Below are 24,281 nucleotides of genomic sequence, written 5' to 3' on the forward strand. Positions count from 1 at the left end.
AGAGGTGGACATGACCAAAGTGACCGAACACACATATATTCATTTTTAATACTTATATAAACATTAACTAAATTTTTAGTGTAACTGCAAAATGCAATGAAATAAAGGTATTAGTTTCATCACAAGAGATCATAGATGTCTGTTAGAAAGTTTGTATTCAATATAGACACTGAAATTAGGGAGGATTTTCATAAGTGGGAGAGAAAGACTCAACACAGCAAACAAAAGCAGAGACCGCAAACGCAGGATGTGTCTGGGGGACCGCGAGTATTCTGGATGCCTACTTAGTGGGTTGTGAGAGAGAAACGCTGGGAAAGAACAGTGGAAAGCTAGTGGGATCTAGTCTAAAGTCTAAGACTTTAGTGTACATGAGAATCACCTGGAGGGCTTGGTAAAACACAATTTGTTGTTCCCATCCTCCAAATACCAGTCAGTAAGCCTTGGATGGGCCTGGGAACATGCATTTCTGATATTCTCAGGTGATATCGATACTGCTGGTCCAGGGACCGCATTCTGACGACTGCCACCCTGGATAATCGGTGTCTGCGGAATGCTTAGATGCCAATGAGGGAGAATGGATATGTGTATATATGGCTGAGTCCCTTTGCTGTGCGCCTGAAACTATCACAGCATTGTTAATTGGCTATACTCCAATATAAAATTAAAAGTTTTGTAAAAATTGAAAAATACATTTAAACATTTAAAAAGATTAAAAAAAAGCCAGTGAATAAAATTATCTTGATGGTGCCTAAAGAAGATGACAGTCAGCTGAATGAAGGATATATTGGAAAGGGAAGGGTCTGGAGGCTATGAAGCCAGTGAAGTATTTTCAGTGTTTCACAACTGAGGTGGTCAGAGCATGAGTCAGAATTGGGGGTGGGAAGGCTAGGGGGATTCTTTATTGGTTTTAATGCTCATGGGACTCATCTAACAGCAATGGAGATAATGACCTTACTCTGAATATACTTGAAATTTTCTTAGGGTTGCCAGATTTAACAAATAAAAATATTAGATCAGTGACACTTAAATTTCAGATTTAAAAAAGAAGAGTTTTTAGTACAAGTTTGCCCTAAATAAAGGATGTGACATACTAAAATTTCTTTTTTTTAATCTGGAATTCAAATTTAACTGGCTATCCTGTATTTTACCTGGCAATCTTATGAAATAGGATCTTTTGACCTTTTACTGAAAGTACTTTTGTGGCTTTTATTATAGATTTTGATGAATGTCATTCTAATCCTTGTCGCAATGGAGCCACATGTATTGACGGTTTTAATACCTTCAGGTGTCTCTGCCTCCCGAGCTACGTTGGTGCACTTTGTGAGCAAGGTAAGAGCTTTTGCAACATGTGCATGAAGAACAGTATTGATACTTCATCTCAACTGTTAATTCTGGACAGCCCTTTGTCATAATTATTTGGATTTTATTGTTGTTGTTGTTAGCAATTTTGACCATACTGTATATTCTTTTCTGCAGAGGAAATTCGCAGATTGCCAAAATACATTAGGTTTCCTGATGCGTTTTTAGCTCACAACATTTGAACAATAATGTTCATTTGATCATTTTTGTTTTACTGATAGAATGGAATTGCAGACAGGCATGCTGAGCCTTTAAGGACATCCATCCACCAAAAGGAACACTGTGGTACATATTCTTCCTGGGGACAGACTAGTCATGGACCTTAATTACATATGTAGCTTGTACCAAGGATATTGAATTCAGTGTTAATTGCCTTTATTTTCTCCTCTCAGCATTTGAGACTCAGTGGTCTTATTGTTCATAGTTGATCATCTCTGGAGAATGAGTTAATGCAGTTGTGTGAATACATTCACCTTGACTTGGCAAATACTACAGAAAAAATATTATGAACCAGGTTTCTTTCCTACTGAAGAAAAATCTATTTTTTTCTGAATGAAAGGCCTAAATTCATGATGGCTTGAATTGAGTGATCCCTGTAATTTGCATTTTATGGCCAACCTGAGAGTGTATTTTGGGTGGTTAACGGTAACATTTCTGAGCCCATCAATCAGAAACAGATCGCATACTCAGCACACTCAGTTTTGGAACATCGATTTCCTCTCCTTAAAGTCATACAGTGGTTTGGCTTTGATAAAAGTGCTTAATGCCAAACTTCCATTCCACCAGACAAAATGAAAATGAGTGTCTAATAACTCAGACACATTGGTCTGGCCCCACATTCCGCTTTGCAGCATGAATCTGGATGTCAACACAATTAAAGCAAAGCTAAAAGGAGTGTGCATTGCATTGCCAAAGGAAAGGGATGGATGATGTTTGGGTTTTTTAGGGTTTTCTTTTCTTTTTCCTTACTGCATAGGATGGGTCTGTTTCAAAATTGTAAAATATAAATATGATAATTGACCAAACAAGATCCTCTTCTTTAAAGAAAACAGTAGGAAAGATGCTATTTTTTGAAGGAAACGAAAGGGTGAGGTGCTTGAGCCTTTTGTATGTGTTAAAATGATTCTGGCTTCACTTAGTTCCCAGTACAAGGAGTGATTCAAAAAATTATTTGTGCCGCAAGTGTTCTGAACACCTGCAGTCTTACAGGCACTGTTCTGGGTGCTGGTGATAGAGCTCTGAACAAAACAAAGGCTCTGATCTTCTTGACTCAGCATAATTCTTGGCAGGGAATACAAAGAGATACTATTTGTTGGTTACTTTTTAATTTACCACGTGCTTCAAGGTACACCATTTCCTTTGGCTGACAGCAATATTTCTGTGGGTTAAGTGGACCAGAAATTGAGGCCCAGGAAGGAAAAGTGATGTGTTCAAGGTCACACAGCTAGTAAATTAGAGAGTGGGAAGAATGAATCTCAGTGGCCTTGGGAAGCCCAGATTTCTTCAACATCTTCACTCTTCTGAAGTAACTCTTAAGGAGAAGCATTTTATTTATATGTGAAGCTGATAGACTCAGCAGTAACATCTTTGAAAGGGAGTGTGGGGGCAATTACCTTTTACTTCCTTTTAAGAGAATATTAAAAAGAAAAAGTTTTCATTTTTCTTCTCGTTTCTGGTATCGCCTTTCAGGTACCTTCTATTTTATCTTACAGCAAGGTTCGCTGAGGAATAGCTACCCCAGTCTGTTTACCAGATGCAGCTGTGCTCCTGTGATTTACTGCCAGGACACTGAAAGATTTTTTTCTCCTCTTTTCAGGTTGCCTAAGAACAAATGTTTTCTTCATTAACAGCGGCATTGTTCTCTAAACAGTTTTCTATCCAAATTTCGGTGATGACTGTGTTGTTGTTTCTTCAGCTGACCTTTTCTGTTCTCTGCTTTAGTAACTTCCCAACTCCCAGCAACTCTGAAAGAGGGGACGCATTTGGTGGAATGATAACAGATCTTAAAATCTAGAAGAAGGTCTTAGAACCATGGAGGGACAGTTCTGTACACACAATTTGCCCCCAAGTCAAGATACATCTTGCCAAACAGAAGTGCCAGAGTGTTGACAGTTTCTTAAGGCTTGTGGGCTATATGTTAGGCTATATGTTAGGAGTGTTGAAAACGTTACCTATATAGCATAAGGAGAATAGAGTTTTAGTGAGGTTGTTTAAGAATGACAATTTCAGCCTCTGTGGTCGTGAACAAGTGTTGTTGTAATCTCCCCATCTTCCCCCAACATACACAGGCCAAACTAAATGTGGGACTTTGTAGTATAACCTATAGACTATAGGAGTCTTAAAGCATAAGAAATATTCCCAAACGTAGACTGATGCCTAAGAAAGCATCATCTGAAAGCATTGCCTTTTAATAAATAAGATGTGTATCACATTATTTTTAGCTAAGATTGAAAAGACAAACTGCTTCTGATAACTCCTTTCAGAATTGCATGCTAGAAGGTGCTGCTTGACACATTGTCCTTCATTACGTGTTTGTTAAATTCATGAATAATAAGGATTAAGTGAATTGGTGTGGTTATTTGGCTTCTTTAAAAAAAATTCACTCTGTTAAGTATTTGCACATCTATTTACAATCATTGGAAGAGTACAGATAAATAATCTGTCCCTGTTTGGTTTTAGCAGAAACACTGCCTCTATTTTCTGTACACATGTGCTAACTGAGAAAGGAACTGGGGCAGTGTCATGGTCATGTATCTAAATTTTTAGGATCATTTGGTTTTCTGTACTTAAGAGGAAAATACTTTCTCTTAGTGATGAAAGACAAAGAAAACCAGACCAAAACTGTTTAGGCTAATAGAGGATAAGAAAGAGGGTAGAGAATAATTTTTTTCTGATGTATTATTCAGTAAGCTAGGGATCCTCTAGAATCTTGAACTGTGTTTCTTCAAATAAATGATAATTTCCAAGGTTATGGTTGGATGGTATCACCAACTCGATGGACATGAGTTTGATCAAACTCTGGGAGTTGGTGATGGACAGGGAAGCCTGGCGTGCTGCAGTCCCTGGGGTCACAGAGTCAGACATGACTGAGTGACTGAACTGAACTGATGCTATTACAGTATCACAGCACTGACTGGCAGTAAGGATATTTTAACAAATTTCCCGATTCTACCTCTCCCCTGCCCCCGCAACCCTTTCATATATAAAGATCTGTTTCCTCTACACCCCTCCCACTTCGCCTCTGAAATCTTCCATGTGAACTTTCCAAAAGAAAACCCACTATTTTCAAGTAGCCAAAATAGGCTTCCTTCTTGGGTTCTGAGTGCTACTGTTATAAAACTGCCTATCTGTGTCTTGAGTCCTTTCCTATGAGATTGGTGGTGTCCAAACAACTCTGTAATACAACTCAAAACTTCCAGTGCACATTGTTGAAATCAATTAGTCAGCTGGCTCTAACTAAACAACAGGCCTGATAGACTAAACTGAAATAAGGACTGTTCTCAGAGATAAGCTGCATCTGTTGTATGATTCTGGCTTAATCACTGAAGCCAGGAAAAATGTTAAGTCTCTCATCATGCATGATTTCCCACAATGAGTTATAGGAGGAGGAATAAATGGAGTGAGAATCAGGAAACAATATGACTTTCAGCTTGGCCCCCAAGTCAGACATATAAAATGAGCATTTATTTCATCTAATAGAGTTTTGTTATCTTCATCAATCAGTAAAATTTAGGGGAGGGGCGTCTGATCATTAGGTAATGTGGAGTTTTCACAGTGTCCCCACTTTCATAAACTTGGCCATTTTGTTCGTTTTTACATGTAACTGGTTCAATATCTTCATGAGATGCTTTATGAAAGTTAAAATGATTTCTATTGATCATCATTTAATGCATATTTTAATCTCACCTGTGAGTGGGCTTGGAGAAAGCAATGGCACCCCACTCCAGTACTCTTGCCTGGAAAATCCCATGGACGGAGGAGCCTGGTAGGCTGCAGTCCATGGGGTTGCTAAGAGTCGGACACGACTGAGCGACTTCACTTTCACTTTTCACTTTCCTGCATTGGAGAAGGAAATGGCAACCCACTCCAGTGTTCTTGCCTGGAGAATCCAGGGACGGGGGAGCCTGGTGGGCTGCCGTCTATGGGGTCACACAGAGTCGGACACGACTGAAGTGACTTAGCAGCAGCAGTGAGTGGGCTAGTCTGAGAAGGTTGCCAATGAGAAGTCAATGCTATGTGCAAGACTACTTTCTTTTGATATACTTAAAAAGTGGCAATCTAGAAAATATAGCTGAAGTTTACTGCCAGTGTAAAATTTAAACATATTTGACAAATGTTTTCATCTCACCAGGATACTGGTTATAGTATGCTTGTTTCAAAAGAGAAAAAGTATATGTATATATTAATACATATACACATATCTACATATGTGCATATGGCTTGATGAAATGAGGGGTACTAAGTTAAAGTCACTCTTGATAAACTTCAAATCCTGATGCTTTTGCACTGGGAGTTACCTATACTCCCTCTCCTTTTGGGAAAAAGGCTCACAGTTGTTAGTGATATCCCAGAAGCTGCCAATTGATGAAGAATTTTTTTCTCTTAGTAAATCTACGTGACAAGAACCTGTGACCATGCAGCTCTCTCTCTGGGAAGTGGGGAAGGACTATTTCCAGAGCCTTTGAAGTCATTATGCAAATAGAGCATTCATAATCCTTTTAGCAAGAATTCTTATCTTATCATTTGACTGATTTCTCTTTAGAAAAGTTTGGTAAGAAATTATTAGCCCCAGTTGCTTCACAAGTGAGTCAGTAGACTCTGCAGCCTACAGAGGTTTTGATTGGCCCCTTTTCCAGTTTTTCTCCTGCTGATACTGGCTTTCATCAAGGAAAGTGCAGTTCGATAGTGCCTTTCCAGTCCTAAGATGTATTGTCACTCATTTGGCAGGAATCACCTGGGCTCTCTTTATCATGATTTCTTTGTCACTGTAACCAAAATTGGTGAATCCCTTGCTTCAGGGACATTGCATTGATGTGGCTTGGGATATCTATGAACTTTTGGATGAGTGAACCAAGTTTGAATGATATAGGTGAGTTTAATAAGCCCATCCTTGTTTCTTCCCAGACACGGAGACATGTGACTATGGCTGGCACAAATTTCAAGGGCAGTGCTACAAGTACTTTGCCCATCGACGAACGTGGGATGCAGCTGAACGGGAATGCCGTCTGCAGGGCGCCCATCTCACCAGTATCCTGTCTCACGAGGAACAAATGTTTGTGAATCGTATGTACCAAATATACATGGGTTTTCATTCAATCAAATATACATGGGTTTTCATTCAATCTTACCACCTTCTTAGTTTTTCCTGTATCTAACTGAAACAAGTAGCATTCTCAGTTGTGACCCAACTTATTAAATCCCTCGTCTGTAAAATGCTTAAAATCATCTCTCCTATGTGAGTCCCCTATTTTGAGAAACATTCAACTGTAACATGGGCAGACATTTCTTGATTTGCCACCAGAAATGGTTGAAATAGCATGCTATAGGTGGAATCATATGAAATTGCTATTCAATCATTTTTTAACTTACAGAAATGACCACCTCTTAAGTTTCCAATCTAATTCTTCCCATACTTTTTGGTCTTTGAATATGTACATATGTTGTCTAAAGTTAAAGAGAAAATTGCTTTCAATTATTTTTATCCCACTAATTAAAATTAAATTATAATAGCACCCTAATGTTATTCTCTGTGCATAATTGGCTTATGGATGCTGAAAGCTAATGAAACTTATTACCAGAGCTGTTTAATAACTTCCTAGACTATGGCAAAGAGGAGGGCAGCTAGCTTTTATGTAGAAAATACATAGAAATTTTTTGCTCATGAAACATTGTTTGATGATCTATTTAATATGTTCTTATGGTGCCTGCTATCTTTTAGAAGTTTGATTGTTAATTTGCAATCTGGGTAGAGGTTCATTTAAGTGTTTTCATGGTGTCTTTGCCTGTGACTCATTCCATGGTGAAAGTCATTATTTTTGAGGAAGTTTTGCAGAACTGTCCAGTCTAGGTGCTCACCATTAAAAATGCTTTGAGAAGAAACATGTGGCTTCCAAAATGAGTCTAGTATGGGTGAGATCTGTCACATTTTATTGGTTCACTGAACTTTTGCCAACTGCACAGCTTAATAAAAAAAAGTGGAAAGTTTCTATCGTGAGTAAAGATGGAAAAAATTACTTAATTGTAGTAAACTGCTAGGGAAATAATTGTCCATGTCTGATATTTTATTCACAATATTTGCAAATTAGCTTTTTAGTTTAAAACACGTTGGGCAGAAGAACAAAAGATAGTTAGACCATGAAAGATTTTTATGAGCAACTAAACAGAAATTCAGCCAGGAGAGGATTCATGATTCAGTCCAAAAATAACTTTCTTTGATACATTTCATCCATAATTGGGAAAGGCAATAAAAATGTCTGTGTTGTTCTCCTTCTCAGGTGTGGGCCATGATTATCAGTGGATAGGTCTCAATGACAAGATGTTTGAGCATGACTTCCGTTGGACTGATGGCAGCACACTGGTAAGTTGCTGATTAAAATGATACCAATTCTAGAACTTGGTACTGTGGGTTGCTGGCATTTTACTGAGACACATTAGGCTGCAGACCAATTAAACATCTTGCTCAGTGATATTTTCATCTAATCAGTGTAATATTTCATCTACTTGGTAAAATAGACAGGGGTTAAAATAGTTCATTCCCTGAGAACAGATCCAGCTACTAATATTAGTCAGGGTGGCCCTCTTAAAAGAAGAGTATATTGGATTTCCATTGAACAGGTAAACTGCACAATCATCAGAATTGCCTCAGGCCTGTCTTTCAGATGGTTATCTTTGTTTTTACAGCTTCAAAGCAAAAAGGGAAATAATAAATGTGACAGAAAACATCCTTTAAAAAAAAACAAAACCTTTTCTTCTTACATAATTGCACTGGAAATCTGATATTATAAGGCATGGCTCATTTTTATCTGAGCAAAAAATGCTCATTTTTTTTTACATCTTAGAAAGGATTGTTGAATTATGATCTTATAAATTTCTTTCTATTCAAACTCAGTTGACTAATTATATGGTCTCTTAGATTTTTCTACCTCTTAAAGAAAAAAGTGATTTGATAATACTGCCCACATCCTTGAGTAGGCTTCAATAAGGTTCTTTAGTCAGGATGGGTGAAGCTGATTTGAGTCACTGCTAGTAAATGCATGAGTCTAATTCCTAAGAACTAGTTCAAGTGCAATGGCAACCCACTCCAGTACTCTTGCCTGGAGAATCCCAGGGACAGAGGAGCCTGGTGGGCTGCCGTCTAAGGGGTCGCACAGTCGGACAGGACTGAAGCAACTTAGCAGCAGCAGCAGCAGTTCAAGTGCAGCTAGCTATAGTGGTTGTTCTGGGCTCTGGCTGTTCATTAAAATCACCTGGGGAGCGTAATTTAAAAAAAAAAAACAAAAACTGGTGTCTAGGCTTCGGCTCAAATTCATTAAAGCAAAACCTCTGGCAGCTATATTTTCTAAGGGTTCCCTGGGTGATTCTAAAATGCAGACAAAGATTTGGGATCTACTAGGCTAGACAGTTAAGTGTAAATTCAATTCTAACTTAGATAAACAAGAGGAAAACCTGAAAATAATTTTTAAACACTTTTTGTGTGTGCTTAAGTTTCATTCATTACTGCCACTCATCTGGATTTAATGAGTTTGGCAAAATGTGAAGTTCATTCTAGAACAGACTCCAAACTAATTATTGTTTTCAGAAGTTCTGCTCTGCCTGTTCAGGAAAACTTTTCTGTGCTCTCCTGGACATGCCCCTCAGTTCATCTCTGTGTCCATCATTGTACTCAGCATTTTGTACTCATCTATTCTCCACAGTAACCTGTAAGAAAGGCATCAGGTGGTTTATTTTAATAGGAAAATGAAGGTCAGTTAGGCTAAACTTTTGCCCACAGTCACAATGCTATTAAGGGGAGAAGCCATAGGCTTTCTCCTAGCTGGTACTTCCTTGACTTTAAAAAGGGTATCCCTTATCACATTTTGCCTTTAGGAACCCTAAAATACCCTGGCTTGCACTGTCTCTGTCATCACTCCTTATATTTAATCAACATTGTTTGTCGTTTGTGTCCATAAGTAAGTTCTTTGGTAAGAGGCAGAAAAAGTACAGAAAGTAGTTTGTCCATAAAATATATTCTCAGTAAGGTATAGGATTTCAGCCCTTGTACCAGGAGTCTTAGGCTTCCCTGGTGGCTCAGACAGTAATGAATCTGCCTGCAATATGGGAGACCCAGGTTCAGTCCCTGGGTTGGAAATACCCCTTGGAGAAGTGAATGGATACCCACTCCAGTGTTCTTGCTTGGAGAATTCCAAGGACAGAGAGCCTGGTGGGCTACAGTCTATCAGGTTGAAAAGAGTCCGACTTTACTGAGTGACTAACATTTTCACTTTTCACTTCATCAAAAGTCTCATTTTCTTCTACTTGTCCTGGGTGGATGGTATTAATGTATCTGCAGTTGTTACATCTGTATATTTTCATTTTGCTGAAATGAGTAGTAATTGCAGGCTGATAATTTTGTTCATATTAATAGTGGTTCATGTAGATGAGTTCTTACATATAAATTTTAATTTAAGATAGACAATATTGTTTTTATTAATGTAAGCAAACATAAAAATTAAAGATTTTTCATGTATATTACAGACAATTAAAACTTTTTATAATTTTGTTGAAGTTTATTATGTAATATAGGCATTCAGTAAGTTTTCCCTTGTTGAATGTAGGCTTCATTCCTGTGGGATAAATTGGGTCTAGGCTACCCACTATTAAGTCTCCCCCTTATAAATAGCCCAGTAAAAGTGCAGGTTCTTGTGAGCTCTATTACAGAAGCTGGAATGCCAGGCACTCAGGTGACCAGTTCTGGTGGGTACTTACTTGTGCTTTGCAGACTTGGACCATGACTTATCTCTAAGTGTGCCTGTTACTTGGGTACCTCTATGCTCCTGCCCTGAGCTAGGATAGATGCATTTGACCCAGTCAAGTACTTGTAAAGTCTGTCATTTGAAACATACTGATCTGATGGCAAAGTCCCTGACTATCTCCAGCCTGTCATTGGTCCTATAGACTGGGTTTGTATATCCTCATGCTCTGTACTTTTCCATGTCACTAAGGAGAGTGAAAAGGTTGGCCTAAAGCTCAACATTCAGAAAACCAAGATCATGCCGTCTGGTCCCATCACTTCATGGGAAATAGATGGCCAAACAGTGGAAACAGTGTCAGACTTTATTTTTGGGGGCTCCAAAATCACTGCAGATGGTGATTGCACCCATGAAATTAAAAGACGCTTACTCCGTGAAAGGAGAGTTATGACCAACCTAGATAGCATATTCAAAAGCAGAGACGTTACTTTGCCAACAAAGGTCCGTCTAGTCAAGGCTATGGTTTTTCCAGCGGTCATGTATGGATGTGAGAGTTGGACTGTGAAGAAAGCTGAGTGCTAAAGAATTGATGCTTTTGAACTGTGGTATTGGAGAACTCTTGAGAGTCCCTTGGACTGCAAGGAGATCCAACCAGTCCATTCTAAAGGAGATCAGTCCTGGGTGTTCATTGGAAGGAATGATCAGATCAGACCAGTCGCTCAGTCATGTCCGACTCTTTTCGACCCCACGAATCGCAGCACGCCAGGCCTCCCTGTCCATCACCAACTCCCGGAGTTCACTGAGACTCACGTCCATCGAGTCAGTGATGCCATCCAGCCATCTCATCCTCTGTCGTCCCCTTCTCCTCATGCCCCCAATCCCTCCCAGCAGCAGAGTCTTTTCCAATGAGTCAACTCTTCACATGAGGTGGCCAAAGTACTGGAGTTTCAGCTTTAGCATCATTCCTTCCAAAGAAATCCCAGGACTGATCTCCTTCAGAATGGACTGGTTGGATCTCCTTGCAGTCCAAGGGACTCTGAAGAGTCTTCAAAGGTGAAACTCCAATACTTTGGCCACCTCATGTGAAAAGTTGACTCGCTGTAAAAGACCCTGATGTTGGGAGGGATTGAGGGCAGGAGGAGAAGGGAACGGCAGAGGATGAGATGGCTGGATGGCATCACCTACTCGATGGACGTGGGTTTGGGTGAACTCCGGGAGCTGGTGATGAACAGGGAGGCCTGGCGTGCTACGATTCATGGGGTCACAGAGTCGGACACGACACAGTGAACTGAACTGAAATGAAATGTTTTTTCTGGTCTCTCCATGAGCAATTGAGCTCTTCAAAGATGTGGTTCTCTTGTCTGCATTTTCTTTCTGAAGGTGTGTAGAATAAGGCTCTATACTCCCTCTGAGTTTGGTTAGTGAGCTTGAATATTAGTTTATAGCTGGCAGATGGAGGTCTGAAAAAAATCTTAGGGAATTTATCTTGCCTGTCAGGTGCCATTCAGATATGCTTGATTCATCAGATGTCATTATTCCACTCTTCTGAAGCAAGCCAGCTGAATTCGATGATTTTTTTTAATCTGTGTCCATTAAGTTTTAATGGACTATACTGTGAAACACACGTGAAATAATAACTTACTTACCATTTCCATAATTTAGACTGGTCCTAAACTTGGTAAATAAGTGAGTATTGCACTTTTTCAAAGGAGAAATAATGGTCTTCCTCTGATATTTTCTGGGTTTCCCTGGTAGCTCAGCTGGTAAAGAATTCGCCTGCAGTGCAGGAGACCGGGTTCATCCCTGGGTTGGAAAGATCCCTTGGAGAAGGGAACGGTACCCACTCCAGTATTCTGGCCTGGAGAATTCCATGGACTGTATAGTACATGGGGTCGCAAACAGTCGGACAAGACTGAGCAACTTTCACTCACTCTGATATTTTCAGATGAAGGTAACGTGACCTAAGATAGATAACTATACCCCATAAACAAGAAACTTTCCCTTAATTAATTCACATTTTCTAATGCAAACCCAAGGGTTTTGGAGAGAGCACCAAGTAAATGGGGCTCAATTTGAAGAAGGCAGCAAATGAATGTCATAAACAAGGTGAAGTTTATCAAAGAAATGCCACAAGTAAATCTAGGAAAAACTCTGACAGACCCCCGGTTTCTTCTTAATTCACTCTTTGTGTAAAATAAAAGTGTGCTAAGGAGTGTCCTTAACTTTGAACATTTTGGAACAGAAGAGGCCATCTGCCCAACAGTCTGTCTCCCTCCTATTCGACTGATCTCTGGCCCACTTTCTGCTTTTCAAACACCCTTGCCTCCATCCTTCCTTTCCGAGGCAGCCTAGGTGTTTCTTAAATTCGTTTGTAGTTCTTTCTGCAGCCACCATCCCCTTAACAGGTTCCATGTGTGCTCAGGCCTTGGAATAAAATAGTTCCCCTTTGTTTCGCTGTTTACGCCAAGTGTCCTGCTTTTGAAAATATCCCTAATAGTAAACTCTTCCTTGGGAAAAGCAGTATCTGCTTACACTTGGGAATGGTGTTAACTTGACTGTGTGTAATTTCAAGGACTTTGTTTATATTTTAGAGAGATTTCTCCTCTCTCCCCTCACTCCCATTTTTTGTTTGAAAGGTTTATTAGAGCTTATCCTTCTTGGGAGGTAGAGCAGTATTAAAACAAAAAGAACCTTTGATATTTACCGTATATTATCTTGTGTCATTCAGTCTTACAGTTAAAACAAACAAGCTGATACTAGGTCTCAATTTCAATCATTTCTTTTCTTGAAATCATTAAACTTTGCTTCCAAAAAACTTGCAGTGTATCGTATTTAATGTGATTATGCTTTATAGCTGGATTAATTCAGGTTATACGCTTATACTAAATTAATAGTGTTATTTGGCCAAGTTATTTACTTTGCCCTTATTCTTCATATTCTGATGGCTTCATTCCACATTATTGGTTTGTATAATAGGATGTTGCTACAATGACAAATTCTTGCCTTTGTTGAATCTTTAAAATATTTTTTGTTATTTATTTGGAGTATTTATCCAATAAATTTCACAAAATTGTACTCATGAACAGTATTTGTTCTAGCCTCACCTTTCTGATTTCTATGAAGGCTATTTTCTCTTAACACAGTTTTTATTTTGTCACTTGCTTTCCTACTCAGCAGTCACATTTCAGTTTGTCCTTTGGTTTTCTACTCACCAGTCATTCTTTAACTTGACTATTGATTTCTCACAGCAAAATGCCTCAAGTGCTTGTTAGAAAGCCTGACAAATAACTTCCATAATGAATTACTTTCCTTGTCACCCAAGTAATGTCTTCAAAGACACTAAGTTAAACCATTCAAGTTAAATACACATTAAAGCTGGCGAACTTAAACAAACATTGCTTATCTAGCTTCTATACTATTAGCTGACTTTTAAGTTTTTTCTTTAACCTATTGTTAAATGAATGACTAGTCTGAAGTGTTTCTCCCCCAGATCTTGTTTTCCACTGCCTATGACCTTCCTCTTCCCTTGCTCTGAACTATTGTTACTCCCTTTAAAATTCTGCAAATGTCTTCCTCTTGCCTTCAGGATAAAATTTTGTAATTATTTGTGATGCATATCACGCCCACTTACTCCATCTGCCACTTCCTAGGCTGTCTTATCTCAAAATACCCACAGTTTCAGGAATAAGCCATGACATCTCACTCCTGCGGGTCTTTACATTCACGTGCCCTCAGTCTCAAAATGCTCTCACCTCTTGCCCTAAATTCACTTGATAAATGTTTGAATACCTTGCTTAGCTAAGAGTCACCTTCTTCCAGGAAACCCTCCTAGCTGGATGTGACGAAGGACTCTTCCTCTGTGTTGCAGAAACCTTTGTGCGCTCTTCCCATCCTACCACTGAACCCTGTGGTGTTAATTTCCTGACACAGAGCTTTCTGGGGCGGAGATTAACTTTCATCCCTATTTTCTTGGCACCTAGCAGAGTGGTTGACAAAAACAGATATTTGAATAATAATCAGTATCCATACATTACTCAACCAACTCACTGTGTTATCTTTTGAATACTGAAAAGACTCATCAAGTCTTTTGGCTGAATCTCCCCATGACAATTCTTGTTTATCTAAATTGTTTTATTTAAAGTTGTATCAGTATGAAAAAAATTAAACCATAAAATAGGTGGTATTTCAAACATGACGAAAAGAAAAAAAAATGTTTCTGTGAATCAGAAGTATGTCGCTGAGCATAATGCATCTTACGAAAGTTATTAACTCAAAGGAAAACAGATGTTCCTCCTGGAAATGATGACAATTTTGTCCATGGTTGTCCCAAGAATACATATAAGCCTTGGGAAGAAAAAATGGAAAGCAAACTTTTCAAAAGTTTGAGTTATATCAGGGCCGATTTTCCATGAAGTTTTGGGAAACTGACAATTACTCAGACTTTTAAAAACCTTATTATCCAAATCCAAAATGTAGTGAAACAAGCAAAAGGAATCCCACTCCTGAATGTTTTCAGCTTGTTTCATTTCTTATGGGTTGCTTCCCCGAGGATGACGTGGTTGCTAAGTTGGACAGGGCTTCCTTTATCCATCCACTATCTGAGTCCGTCCTTTCAAGCACAGAGGGAGCCAGACCTCAGGGAGCACTCTGGAGTCACTTATGTTTCTCCACCTACATGCATCCTGGCAAAATCATTTCATGACTTGCTTTTCAACTACAGATTATAGTGTGTCCATGGACAGCAAAGTTAGGAAGATGCTGGAAACTGTTAAGTGCCTTCGTCACACCATTTTTTTTATAACACAACTCCCCAGTTTAAAATCAACCCGTGGGCCTCAGAGACTTAAAGCTTTTACTCTCTTACCCCCTCCTCTCTCTAACCACCCAGGAATAAAACTCTCAGAGAATTCTCATAGGATTCTCCTGAGGTCTGTATTGCTCCTTTCAGTCTTCTTTTTAGTCAGTTCCTACAGCAGCTCAAAACTGCCCCCTCACCACTGGGGCTCAGATGCTTCAGTGGATCAGATGTGATTACTTCAAAGGAAAATGTCACCTTCGATGTCCAGAGGTTGAGGATTGAATAGAACTGACAATCCAGTTCCCTTTAAAAAAATGTTGAGGAGCTTTAGGAAAGTCTGATTTGTAAGGGAAAAACCCTTGGCTTTATCCTTACACATTAAAAAGAGCACTTTCTACATCTCTTTTATACTTTTCCCCTGTCATCTCTGTTTTATCAGCACTCAGTGTCACTCTGTGAAAGACTGGTAGCTTGTCAGCTTCCTAGGAAGTAGTCACGGCCTCCTTCTCACTCTCCAGGGTCGTGTTTGGAGACAACAGACTTCCTTTTCTCTGCACTTGTCTGGCTCTAGTCAGAAAGTTCTCAAACAAGTTAGTAATTCACAAATCCATAGCTGTCTTATTTCCTAGCTCTAGCTAATTAATCTTGTGCCTTTATGTTATGAGATAGATTATGAAGCGCTTATTGATATCCTTTTTGTGCTTAAAAAAATGCTATGGGAATAATATTCTGGAAGATATCGGAATTTTGCAATTTTTTTTTTTTTAAACATGGTTGATCATTGGCAAACTGGCCCTCCTAGAATTTGGAATACTCACTTGCCCTCCTGGTCATGATGCAGAGTTGATGCAGAAAGATAGCCAAATCGGTTGTGGATTTGACTTTAAATCCAGAGTCCCTTTTTCTTCTTTCATGAATAAACACCTCAGTCTGTCATGCAAAGTATGGTGAGGAAAAAAAACACAGCTTTTAAAAAGGTAGAAACAATAAAGAAATGGCCTTTAATCCAGGAAGAGACACTTAAAAGGGACAGAGAAAAAGAGTAACAAATTGCAGGCCATAAACCATTATTTTTTTTTTTTCTGCAGGAATGTACCGTTATTACCCTTTTATAAACACAAAGGTTCGTATCCTCCTCCCTCTCCCAGATGTCTTGGACATTGAAAAGAGAATCAAGAGAATTAACTAACCGTGTCTTCCAAGTTTGTTTGTAGGTTTGTAGGTTTGAAGGGATTGAGAATGATTTGGCAGAAAACAATGATGCAAAACAAAACCCCCAAGCCAAAACTTTCAGTTTTACTTTTTCTACCTGAAAATCTTAGAAGACTTCCTGTCAAATGTTTGCAGATGGATGTGTGTTGGCTGTGCTGTGGCTTCAGCTCCAAGTCAAATGCCACTTCCCTATGAGCAAGTCACACTGCATATCAACATTAATTTAATTATGTTAAATCTCACAGACTTCATCACATTACCTGTTTCCTCTTCCTTTCACACATTGCCCATGAGTAGAAGAATTTTCAGTTTCTTGTCCAAAAGACCACTAAACTCTTGGTGAAAATTTTTACTTGTGTTGCAGTTCAGTTTGATTTGAAACAAGAATTGATTCTTCTGATTCTACACGTGAGATAGATCGAGCAATAGAGTAGTTGTAGAACACAAAACCCTCACCTCCTCCTTTCCCTTCCTTGAGTCAGCTGGTTCGTGACAGCAAACAGCTGGAAGAACCATATTTACCCTCCACCAGAAAATCACTTCATAGTTGACAAAATTCCCCTTAAAAAAAGAATTGATCAATGCAGTAGTTCCTTCTCCCAGAGGCTTTTCCAACAGTGCTCTGTGAAACTTGAAAATCACACACGGTTATTTAAATTTAATTGCTAATTAGTTTAAGGCAATGCATAACCAAGGAAAAGGCCAAGAAAATGTTGAATGGATTTGGCAGTTTCACGTTGCATTTGGATCGTTAGCACTTCCTGACTGAAGACCTGTACAAACAAACTTGGGGCGAAGGAACCCACTGGCATCATTCATGGTGGGGATTAACGCAAGTGGCTTGTGGGGCTGCGCCTGGGGCCCCATCTCCCAAGTGCTCTCACAGTGGGAGGAACTCACATCCTTTGGAAACTGCTGTTGATAATTACTACTTTGTAGGGCAGTGAGCTCACGCTATTACACAAGATTAGTGCTGTGCTCCAAAGCTGGCAGATCATCTCTCCCGCACAGAGACTTGCCAGCTAGGAAAATAATGGGCATATTGCCACTTTAACAACTATCAGGAGAGCCCAAGTTAGTTTTTCTTCCCTTCGATGTATTCATGTTTGCAGGATCCGACTCCAGGCTGCCAGCCTAGGGCAGGGACACCAAAACAAACGTCTCTTTCTCCTTTAAAACAAAGCTGCTCTTTTCCTTTTGGTTGTTAGACTAAAAGACAACGGCAAAACCATAACCTCCTTTAAAACATAAATAAACAAGGACCTAGACCAGAGTAACCTGAAGCAAGTACCAGGATCAGAAGAGGGTGTATCTCTACCTCGAAGTGAGGTCATGTGACCCGGCAATTTAAATAAAACAAAATTAAATACAACCGCCCCCCTTCCCCCCATGCCGCAGACTGCAAACAAATGCCTATTGTGACCAGAGCCATCTAGGGGAGAGAGGCATTTTAAAGTTACCAAATGTTTTGATTTCTCTAATAAGTAGTCCTCCTAAGCTCCTGGCAGATAACCATTTGACCTGTGTTCTGAAAGGCGGAGAGTTGGGGGCGGAGGTAAACCCAGAGTGGTTTATCTGAGTCCTTCATTTAGTGCAAAGGTGGTTTCTTATCAGCATATGTTTCAAAAGGGTAAGCAGTCCTCTAGGGTCGCTGTTTTCTCTTTGGAGTTTGCTTTTATCCTTGTATCCTTGGGTGGTTATCTGCTTACCCCTGGCATCCTGGCATCATCTGCATTTGGCCACGGGAAGAGCAGCAGTGGCCCTACCGGTTCCAGGTGATAAAAAGAGTTTGAACACAGAGAAGTCAGCTTTTAGTACAAGTGTCATGTTTTTATAACTAATCTACATAAGTTTTTAATGAAAAACAAACTAAATCACACGAAGACATTAACTTGTGTGCATATTGTTGTTCAATAGCTAAGTCATATCCCCGCTCCATGGACTACAGCAGGCCAGGCTTCCCTGTCCTTCACTATCTCTTGGAGGTTACTCAGACCCATGTCCATTGAGCTGGTGATGCCATCCAACCATCTCATCTTCTGTCTCCTTTTCTCCTCTTGCCCTCATTCTTTCCCAGCACATGGTCTTTTCGAATGAGTCAGCTTTTCACATCAGGTGTCTACAGTATTAGAGCTTCAGCTTCAGCATCAGTCCCTCCAATGAATATTCGGACTGATTTCCTTTAGGATTGACTGGTTTGATCTTGCAGTCCAAGGGACTCTCAAGAATCTTCTCCAGCACTACATTAAAAGCATCAGTTCTGCAGTGCTCAGCTTTCTTTATGGTCCAACTCTCACATCCATACGTGACTGCTGGAAAAACCATAGCTTTGAACATCCAGACCTTTGTTGGCAAAGTGATGTCTCTGCTTTTTAATATGCTGTGTAGGTTTGTCATAGCCTTTCTGCCAAGGAGCAATTGTCTTTTAATTTTGTGGCTGCAGTCATGGTCTGCAGTGATTTTGGAGCCAAGAAAATAAAATCTGTCACCATTTTTACTTTTTCTTCATCTATTTGCCATGGAGTGATGGAACCAGATGCCATGATCTTAGTTTTTTGAATGTTGAGTTTTAAGCCAACCTTTTCACTCTCCTGTATAGGTGCTTATTTTTTATCTGCCCCGTTCTAAGGATTTTAGGTGGCTATTATAGATTTGGCTTGTTTCTGATGCAGTTTCACCATTGATGTAAGTTATCTGATAATTTAAAAAGCCCAAATAGTAAAAATAAACTATTGTAGTTGAATGTTTTTGTCAAGTAGAAAGTTTAGATTATAGCTACACTGGCCTGTAGCCAAATAGAATGTAATGGGATTGGTACTTACTGTTTAGTTGAGATCTATTTTTTAGAAAAGTGTTCTCTTCTTACTTTTCCTCACAAAACTGAGAGGACATAACACAGATAATTTTAATCTTTTTTTTTTTTTTTCCATATAGAGTAAATAATCGTAGTTTTGGGGGGATTCTACTTTAACTGTGAATTAGTTGGTAATTCAAATATAGTGATGGATGGATATCACCACCTAGTGGCCAGATAGTATTTTGCATGTCAAAACTTCGCATTCCCAGAACTGCACTTAAATTCCTGCAGGAGTAATATTCTCTGTGAGTTAAGTCCCTATAGCTTTAGGTTTTAAAATTCTAGTATGAATTGCATTATATTGTGAACTTGAAAGTTACATGTGATATGAGATGATTTTTCAAATACAGTTGAAGCTAACACATGAAGTCACATGCTTAGTAAAATCCTAGCAACTGAGGCAAATATTAGGACCAATCTTTCCCGTATCTTCACTTTATGCACAGTAATAACAGAGGAAAGTTTTCCTTGGCTGGTTCGCTTGGCGTGTGAACCTAGAGGATATTTTTGGTTTTATTATGAAAATTTTTTTACAGTGAATTAAATCAGCAGTGTTTGGGGAAAGGGAGACTAGGTAGAAAGTAGAGACTGGATTGTTCATGGAAAAAAAAAAACAAAACTCCAAATTATAACTTGAAGCCTTAATAAATTCTTCCAACAATTACAATAATATATTATATCATAGAATGACTTTACTGGACAAATGTCAAGAGTGGTTTTTATCAATGGAATGTATGTGATTAATTGTTTAAACATACTTGGCAAAACCCAAAGTAGTTCTAAAACATAAAGCCATTAAGATAATCTAAATTCCAGTGAATTTTAAAGAACAAAAGATTCAATCTAACTCAAGTGAAGAGGAAAAACTGTAGAAAAATATGTGTGTAGGTCCAAGGTCAGTGACAGAGGAGGCCCTTGGCAGATACAGATTCAAGATTTGCAGTTCAGATATACGTGGGAGATTTTGGGCTCCAAAATCACTGCAGATGGTGACTACAGCCATGAAATTGAAAGAGGCTTACTCCTTGAAAGAAAAGTAATGAACAACCTAGGCAGCATATTAAAAAGCAGAGACATTACTTTGCCAACAAAGGCATGTCTAGTCAAAGCTATGGTTTTCCAGTAGTCATGTATGGATGTGAAAGTTAGATTATGAAGAAAACTGAGCGCCAAAGAATTGATGCTTTTGAACTGTGGTGTTGGAGAATACTCTTGAGAGTCCCTTGGACAGCAAGGAGATCCAACCAGTCCATCCTAAAGGAAATCAGTCCTGACTGTTCATTAGAAGGACTGATGCTGAAGCTGAAACTCCAATACTTTGGCCATCTGCTGTGAAGAACTGGCTCATTTGAAAATACCGTGATGCTGGGAAAGATTGAAGGCAGGAGGAGAAGGGGACGACAGAGGATGAGATGGTTGGGTGGCATCACTGACTCAATGGGCATGAGTTTGAGTAAACTCTGGGAGTCAGTGATGAACAGGGAGGCCTGGAGTGTTGGGGTCATGAAGAGTAGGACAGGACTGAGTGACTGAACTGAACTGATGATATGAGAGAGCCTCAAGATCCATGACATGAAACAGTTTGTACTTTTTGCTCAAGCACAAATTCAAACTCTACCCAGGGACTAGTGTGTAAAGATTGTTTAGTTAGCTAACAAGTTTGTCTAAAGGACAGCTCTGTTTTCCCATCTCAAGGAGTCTGCTGCTGTTGATTCTGGTAGTCATTTAACCATTTTGGAATTTCTCTATCATCTTCATGGTGGGAACCTATCCACAGCACAGGTCTGCATGAACAGGGGCACTCCCAAAGGTCTAGCCTAGATGCTGCCTTCCCTGAGGCCAAGAAATACTGTACTTGTAGGGGTGAATGTGTGTGTGTGTGTGTGTGATGGTAGTAAGTGTCAAATTTGTGTCACAGAAAGATGAACTTTAATTTCATTTAGTGTGTGAAAATATTTTTTTTATTTCATTAGAGAAGAAAAGAAACCAAAAGATTTTAAACAGAGTGATTCTTTAGCAGAACTAATTTGTTTCCATCGATTATTCTTTGTAGTTATTTGACCAAATAAAGAAATCATAAAATCTCAATGAAAAGAATTTGAAATGGGTCAAATATTATGGAGAAGGGCTAGTTATCAACCAAGTTTTGATAAGGTCCATTGCTTTGAAAATGTCTTAGCTTTAAGATGCGGATAAAGGAATTTAAAAACAAAGCTCTTTCATGTTCCAGGAATTCTTTCTCTACTAGAGGTTGAAGCATGACCTTGTTGTCTTCAGGGGTTTGATTTTTGAATTGGCTTTATCCTTTAAAGACAAAAGATTTCCTAGACAAAGTCTTCTCTAGTGGCTTAGACAGTAAAGAATCTGCCTGCAGTGCAGGAGATCTGGGTTCAATCCTTGGGCTGGGAAGATCCACTAGAAAAGGAAATGGCAACTGACACCAGTATTCTTGCCTGGAGAATTCCATGGACAGAAGAGCGTGGTAGGCTAAAAACAAAGATTATATTGGAATGTTGCATGTGAGGATGCGGAGAAGGCAGTGGCACCCCACTCCAGTACTCTTGCCTGGAAAATCCCATGGATGGAGGAGCCTGGTAGGCTGCAGTCCATGGGGTCGCTAAGAGTCGGACACAACTGAGCGACTTCACTTTCACTTTTCACTTTCATGCATTGGAGAAGGAAATGGCAACCCACTCCAGTGTTCCTGCCTGGAGAATCCCAGGGACGGCGGAGCCTGGTGGGCTGCCGTCTATGGGGTCACACAGAGTCGGACACGACTGAAGTGACTTAGCAGTAGCAGCATGTGAGGAGAGTAAGTCATTCCACATTTCAAGAACCTTCCTTGATCCAGCCTTTTCTTTTCACCAGCCAGCTGCTTGCCTATTTCCTCATAAATTGATCTGTTTATATCTGTGTCACATAAAGGACCAGCTGGGACGTGACTATCACAGAAGTAACTAATACTGGATGGTATGTTTCTTTTCTTGAACAGAAAGCAGTGCTCAAAGCTGAACCAAGCTAACTCCTGCTGTAAAGCAAAGCAAAATACCTGATTTATTTCTAAACCTTGTCTATTAATGAAATAATGCTTTTTGAAAAATTGAAGTATAGTGGATATACAATGTTGTGTTAGTTTCAGATGTGTAGCAAAGTAATTCAGTTACATGTATGTGTGCATGTATTCTTTTCCATTATAGGTTCTTATAAGATATTGAATGTAGTTCCCTGTGCTATACAGTAGGTCTTTCTTGCTGTTTATCTATTTTAGTTATAGTAGTGTATATCTTTTAATCCTAAAGTCCTAATTTATTCCTCTCTACCTTTCCCCTTGAGTAGCCATAAGTTTCCCTTCTGTGTCTGTGAGTCTATGAATTATGCTTTTTAACCTTAGAAAAAAGACAGTGATCTATCTTTACTTAAGAAAAAAGTCAATTACTTACATTACAGTTTTATCCTCAGTTTATTTTGTTCATGCTCGTGATGCTAGTTATCTGCTGAGATTTCAGGGCCATTGATCATGGTGGTGTGTATTTTAAAGATAAAAGTCCGCTGGTATCTTTGAATGACAGTTCGGACTCCAAGACACTAAACAGTCAGAGTCACCTTGAAAGGATGTAAACCCTGACTGAGTTTAGTAGGTTTCTGGTAACTTTCAAAAGCAGAGACTCTACCCCCATCCCAAAACACAGTACATACATTTTCCCTTCCAATATGTTGATTGAATCAAGATGGAAACTTTCAAAGAGCTGGGGAGGAGAGAATAACTCTTCAGCCACTCTGCTTGAGAGAACTAAGTCAAGTTCTTCTTAGATCCGTGGAACTGAATTCACTCTCCAAGGGTGGAGAATGTTTGCAGGCAGGGGAGTTCCATGTGCTCCAGGAGACCTGCAGGGTAATTCTCTGCTTTTATGTTCATTTAAGACAGGAATAAAATTTTGACAGTAAGATACAGGTTATTTGGAAAAAAATAATCTAAGCATTTGTAAAATTTGATAGATTCTGGTGAATAACTTCAATCAATATTAGGATTGATTCAGAATGAATTCTCTGGTTGTGGAGACATTCAATTGATAGAATGGTATGTGACTGTTGGATTTTGGCCAGGATTTTTAGAATCAGTGTATGTTTTTGGCAGCTACCTTGCTTGAATCTGATTGGGGGGGAAAGAAAGAGAAAACAGTAACTGAAAAGTTAATAAATTAAATTTAATTGAAATGGTTGTCTTTGGGGGCACATTTTCTTTTTGTACAGATATGTAGAGGTGATCATTTAATTGGGACTCTAAAGTAACTTTTTCATACAGTATAGAGCATTAAGCAGCTCATACAAGGTTTAAATAATGGTATGGACCTAACAGAAGCAGAAGATATTAAGAAGAGATGGCAAGAATACACAGCAGAACTGTACAAAAAAGATCTTCACGACCTAGATAATCATGGTGGTGTGATCACTGACCTAGAGCCAGACATCCTGGAATGTGAAGTCAAGTGGGCCTTAGAAAGCATCACTACGAACAAAGCTAGTGGAGGTGATGGAATTCCAGTTGAGCTATTCCAAATCCTGAAAGATGATGCTGTGAAAGTGCTGCACTCAATATGCTAGCAAATTTGGAAAACTCAGCAGTGGCCACAGAACTGGAAAAGGTCAGTTTTCATTCCAATCCCAAAGAAAGGCAATGCCAAAGAATGCTCAAACTACTGCACAATTGCACTCATCTCACACGCTAGGAAAGTAATGCTCAAAATTCTCCAAGCCAGGCTTCAGCAATATGTGAACTGTGAACTTCCAGATGTTGAAGCTGGTTTTAGAAAAGACAGAGGAACCAGAGATCAAATTGCCAACATCCGCTTTATCATGGAAAAAGCAAAAGAGTTCCAGAAAAACATCTATTTCTGCTTTATTGACTATGCTAAAGCCTTTGACTGTGTGGATCACAATAAACTGTGGAAAATTCTTCAAGAGATGGGAATACCAGACCACCTGACCTGCCTCTTGAGAAATCTGTATGCAGGTCAGGAAGCAACAGTTAGAACTGGACATGGAACAACAGACTGGTTCCAAATAGGAAAAGGAGTACGTCAAGGCTGTATATTGTCACCCTGCTTAT

At 39.2% G+C, this 24,281-nt stretch overlaps 1 protein-coding gene across 1 annotated transcript in view; it reads left to right on the forward strand.

Moving 5' to 3' along the window:
• VCAN (versican) overlaps nt 1-24,281 on the forward strand; it is a 120,754-nt gene that overhangs the window by 81,778 nt on the left and 14,695 nt on the right. The window contains exons 11-13 of the mRNA XM_010863384.1: nt 1,216-1,329; nt 6,484-6,642; nt 7,854-7,936. Of these exons, the coding sequence (XP_010861686.1) occupies nt 1,216-1,329; nt 6,484-6,642; nt 7,854-7,936 (356 nt within the window). The remainder of the gene's footprint in view (nt 1-1,215; nt 1,330-6,483; nt 6,643-7,853; nt 7,937-24,281) is intronic.

This window comes from Bison bison, unplaced genomic scaffold (genome assembly GCF_000754665.1).
Source record: "Bison bison bison isolate TAMUID 2011002044 unplaced genomic scaffold, Bison_UMD1.0 scf7180017864490, whole genome shotgun sequence".
Lineage (NCBI taxonomy): Eukaryota > Metazoa > Chordata > Mammalia > Artiodactyla > Bovidae > Bison > Bison bison.